The 5,477-nt window shown below is 39.5% G+C and overlaps 1 protein-coding gene across 1 annotated transcript; it reads right to left on the reverse strand.

Moving 5' to 3' along the window:
* Positions 1-110: 110 nt before the first annotated feature.
* LOC144639810 (COMM domain-containing protein 5-like) lies at positions 111-4,475 on the reverse strand. The gene is made up of 2 exons (XM_078499097.1): positions 4,320-4,475; positions 111-304 (listed from the first exon to the last, which is right to left on the reverse strand). Exons 1-2 carry the CDS (start codon positions 4,459-4,461, stop codon positions 111-113), a joined length of 336 nt encoding a protein of 111 aa, XP_078355223.1. The 5' UTR covers positions 4,462-4,475.
* Positions 4,476-5,477: the final 1,002 nt, after the last annotated feature.

Genomic DNA, 5,477 nt, shown 5'->3' on the forward strand with positions numbered 1-5,477 from the left:
TTAAAAAAGAACAACAAAACCTCATTAGCATTGTTAGCCTATTCAGGGAAGATAACTGAGACAAAATTACCTACCATAACTAAATTACAAGAATCATAAAAAGTGCTTTCTTACTTAAGCTCTACAAGGTCTGCCTTGAACTGCTCTGGTTTTAACGATGTCTGAGGCAAACGCAGTCCACTGCGCAGTAAAGAGTAAAGCCCAGCATACAGACAGGACAGTGTGTCTTCAGTTACAGTGTCTGACTGAAGTCTCTGAAGTAAACCATCCTCAGGAAGCTTGCCCTCAAGAACTGAGACAATGACTGAAAAGAATAGAAAAACCTGTCAGCTACATGTAAATAGATCCTCAATCCGGAACTTTGAATTCAGAAATGGAGAATTGAAGGCAAAAGCTAAAAACACACCTTTTTCATCCCGCATTTTTATCATAGTTGTTTTTGAATTATATTTTATTTTTAATAATTGTAATTTTAGCTTTTTAAAATCATTGTAAGTTTACCTTTAATTGTACCTTTAGCTTTTTAAATTCATTGTAAGTTTACTCTTAATTGTAATTTTAGTTTTTAGCTTTTTTATTCCGTTTTTAATCTTGTAAAATTAAATGCACATTTGAACATTTTATATATGAAGTTTGCGCACTATAAATGTTATCATTATTATTATTATTAAAATCTTGAATTCTAATGGTTAGCACATTGGAATCTAGAACTCATGAGGGTTCTGCATTTAGGTGCTAGCCAGGGTCATTGTCAAGCCTGTAGGGAGGCTGGTGCGAGGGGTATGACCAAAGCCCCCCTCTCTGCCTCCGCATGAGCTATCTAAGTCTGCACCTGTTGACCGACGGCTCAAAAGAAAGGTGAATTTTTGAAAATATAAGGGACTAAAATGGTAGTGCCTGTACCTCAATTCACTAACTGGTGTAGTTTGGAAGTGAATTCCAATGAGTCGCAATTTCGAGCCCTAGATCATACATGTAGAACTGTGAGTCTCAAGAGTTAAGGGCAAATATCTTCAAAATTGTTTGCTAACTGGTGAAGATGTGAATTAAAACCATTTGAAGACAAGCTTAAACCGTAATCAACAAGATCACAGAAACTCACTCGAATGTGACAGGGATGCTCTATGCTCTAGCTTGGATGATCTTTACATAATGCAGTAAGAGTCGTGAAGCATTGTCACGGTTTTTGGATATGTTTTGAATGAAATAAATGTGACTGTTTTAATGTATTTCTTTGCCAGCTAAATTTGAGGTTAGATTACAGTGTAAGCTTATAAAGTTCTCGGTCAAAGTATTGGAAAAGTAGGTGGCGAAATCACGTGAAGTAGCTGGCGAGTTTCACCGGCCGCCGGCTCTTATTGAAAACCCTGATGATGGAAGGTTGAAGCTTTAATTAGTGGTATAGACTTACATATTTCATCTTTGTCAACAAAGACAACATCAACTGCTCTACAGTAAACACCCGCGTGTAAGAACCTACAATTTTCTAAGTTTGGCAAGATAGGTTCTTGTATTTGGGGGTAGTTATTGGTAATTTAGGCTAAGTAGGTTCTTAATAAGGTTCTTAATTTCTAAGGAGGAGCCATAGTTTTTGATTGTACGAGATTAATGGGTTTGGTCCTTCATTATACAGCATTTATTCATAACTGTATTGCTTCAAGCCTCATGCAAGGTCCAAAGAAGACAATTACAGTCTATGTGAATCTGTCTTTTCTTGATTTGTAAATACAGTTTGGGATGTTCTGTTAAAAATGTTCATAAAAATTTTCTATAACCCACATATAAGAACCTGCTGAAATTTGCTTAGCTAAACAGGTTCTTATATTTTGGGGTATTAAAATGGCAAATTTCTGCCAGCAGGTTCTTAAGCCACTAGCAGGGCTCACCAAAACCCGTCCGGTCGTCCGGGACAAGTAGATTTTCCTGTCGGGCAAGTGTCTTTTCATGCTCACTTGCCTGATGTGCAAGAGCCCAGCAGGCAAACCATCAATTAACTTTATTTCTAAAACAAAGATTTTAAAACAAAGCAGTATATTTTTGGCCTATTTGTCATGGGTAATCAAAGGTTATAAATGAACTTTTACAAAAACTAAAGGGAGCTTAAATAAACATGCAGGCTACTTTAAGACCTTCATTTTTGGTTCTTATTTTCTATAGAATCAGTCACCCAAAAAAAGTAAGGCCAAACAGCAATTATAATGCATCAACAAATTGTTCCAAACAACGATTTGATTCGAAATGGTTCTCAATGGTTTTCGGATTTGTTGAATGTGTTGCCAATGTCTCAAAACACATTCCAAGTGTTTTGCAACAGTTTTGAAATGGTTTTCAATGGAATTTTCAATTTATTGAAGAGGTCATTGAAATGTGTTGTCAACGTTGACAAAACACATTGACAATGTTTTCATAATGCATTCTCTGACTCAATGTTTGAAAATGCATTGAAAAATGAAATGGTATAATGGTTGTTTCCCATAAGGGTCGTTATCACAAATAGGGTCAAAATTTTCCTGGTGTTTTCATGAATTATTAATAAGTTTAAGAACCCAGGCAAGGAGAAAAAGTGTCCGGGCTAGCACAATTTGAGAGTTACTTGCCCCATGGGCAAGCTGGAATTCAAGTTTTTGTCGAGCCCTGACTAGGTTCTTACACGCGGGTGTTTACTGCAATCACCCCCTACCTCCACCCAAGGCTGCATTCGTGCAAGTAATGCCAAAGATCTTCAGCATGGGTCTCAGCCTTTTTCAATACGATCCTCAGTAAAATCTTGGCGTATACTTGGCAAATCTTTTGGCGTGAGCTTCGCTTGGAATGCACCTTGGTTCGTGGGCAAGCACCTTTACTTTTACAGTGCCTTTAATTCCAACCAGGAATATATTGGGTACTGATGGCCTGTTTTTATGTGTGACCAGAAAAATGCTGAGTGGGGAGGGGTAGCCTTGTAATGGACTAGCATCACATCTAGGAGGAATTAGCAATACTCCTACTTGCTTCATTGGGCAGTTCCAGAAAATATCCATACACCACGACGGACGGCTTTTTGGAATTCCGAGGGCAAGGGGGGTTCTTTGAACTGGAATTCCGAGGGCATGGGGGGGATACTTACGATTGGAATTCCGAAGGCATGGGGGAGTTCCAGATCTTGGATTTCCAGAGGAGACAGACAAAAGTGTGTTCCTTGAAATGCAAATTTTGTGGATTACTCATTTGTAAGTAAAGCCCAAACTGACGACCGCGTCGCAGAAGCAGGATACAAGAAGATACAAGACAAGTGTCGATCGATCAGGCGTGTGTTTGCGTTCATTTACAAAAGAAAACCAATAAAATGTGGGTTGTACATCAAGTTCCAGAGGCCTTAACGTTGATGAATGTCTTCATTCACTCTTTTTCTTGTCAAAGCGGATCCACAACATATTCAGCACATTCAGTGGAGCGCGAAACTATTTTGCCTCGCTTCGAGACACCATTTTGAAGCACGTGGGATTGGGAGCGACTGCTGACCCCGAAGGCTCAAATTCAAGATGGCGGAAATGTCAGTGCACTCGATCGTATTATCTTCCGAAAGTACACATGTACATAACACGATATTGTTATTTTAATGTTCTGTAACAGTTTGGGGCAATGTTAAGTTAATGTAGGTTGTATCTGTTGAACAAGAGTAAGGAGAAAACTCTTAATTTTTTTTCACATTTTCATCCCAGCCTCTGTTACAGATCGTGAGATCGTGAGATCGAGTCATTTGAAATAATTTGATGTAAAATACGCCAAATTGGGCATATTTGCGAACCCTGCCAGGAATTGGGGGGGGGGGGGGGTTAAGGATTATGGAATTCCGAGGGCATGGGGGGTAACGCATTTTGGAATTTTTGAAGACAAGGGGGGGTTAAAATATTGAAGCCGTCCGTCGTGGTGTATGGATATTTTCTGGAATTGCCCATTCTACAGAAACCAGGATGACTTTTCTGTGCTGCCTTCACCTTCAATTTTAAACTATTTAAATCGCTACATCTCCTTCTGCTCATCATAAGGACCATCAATCATTCACAAATCCCAGTGTATGGAGTCACCCTCTGATGTGGAAGAACTCATTCTTTTCCCAGCCCTGAGGAATTCATATTTGCAGCATGGTCCCTGAGAGTGCAGAGAACATAACAACTCAAGCCGCCTAGGCCTTATCATCCAGATTCAAACGTGGTAGGATTTCCGTACCACCACAAAATTCATACTAAACATACAGCTACTGAAGCCTCGTAGATGCATAAGCTTAATTTTTGCCCCTTGACAGGCCAAATGCTTACCACTATTCTTGAGCAACTTACCTTGCAAAATCTTTCTAAATAAAGCTTTATCTATCGAGGTTAGATGTGGTATCATTCGCCTTATTTCATCTGGAATTCTTGGTCCAACAAACAACGTATTTTCCGTCAAAGGAATCGTAGAACTGGCGCGTTCACGCGCCATCTTGGATTTCACCCTCGCCCCAGACTCGCCCAGAAACCACAACGAAAGCGGCGGCGAAAGAATGGAACCTAATAGGTAACGACGAACGCTCGAGCCACCCCTCCCCCAACTGTCTGCAAATGTATTGTGTTACTTTGTGTTGTATTATATCCTCACTGTCTACTACTAAACACATCATGAAACTAAGTTATGGGAGGGAGATCCGCGGATTGTTGTGTAAAGAGGTAGACAGCGAGGATGGCCATAGGGACGTGAGGAAATGTCAACCAACACCAGGGGAGGAGGGTAGGGCGAACCTTGATCCGTCGTCTAGCTCGGCGGTCGCTGTGACACAGTGAAATCAAAGCTACGCGGTCTATTATACGGGGAGCCCGCAATGCAGCAATGCATCCCTAGGGACCGCGGAGTATTTAAATAGTCTAGTTGTTTCATGATGCGTTAATTAATTATTCAGTGAGAATAGTAGCCAATAAATGCATCAATTAAAGTAACTGAAATTTAAATGCTCTCTTCACTTTCTAAGAGCGGAGGTGAGATAAAACAAACCACAACGTCACCAAATTCTCATATTAGTATCCCTCTCTTGTATGAGCCTAATATAGCGATTGACAAGACGAGGATATTTTTTATAATTTCTCGGAGTGGGAAAATAATTTATAAAAACACATTTTATAAATGTATTCATGTAGTCATGGTTACTATCGTACATTTCACTGAATGAAACTATGTTATATCTATTATAAGTAACTTTTGCGACGTTAAAAAAGCATACAAATGAACATTTTGTGAAATAACACCAAAGAGATTATAACAGCCAAAAAGAAATAAGCATGGTTAAGACTGGAGAGAATTGAGGAGGCGATTTCGAACAGTGAATGTTTTAAAAAATGGCTTCGTCCTTTCGTGATTCTTTGCTGTGAAGAGCACATTTCAAACCAAAACAGTGAGAATTTTTATAAAGTGCCCAGCCCCCTGGCGAGCGTTCATAAATCTTTTAATCCAACGACAAGAAAACA

Source organism: Oculina patagonica, unplaced genomic scaffold, assembly GCF_052425735.1.
Source record: "Oculina patagonica isolate OP01 unplaced genomic scaffold, crgOcupat unplaced1329, whole genome shotgun sequence".
Classification (NCBI taxonomy): domain Eukaryota; kingdom Metazoa; phylum Cnidaria; class Anthozoa; order Scleractinia; family Oculinidae; genus Oculina; species Oculina patagonica.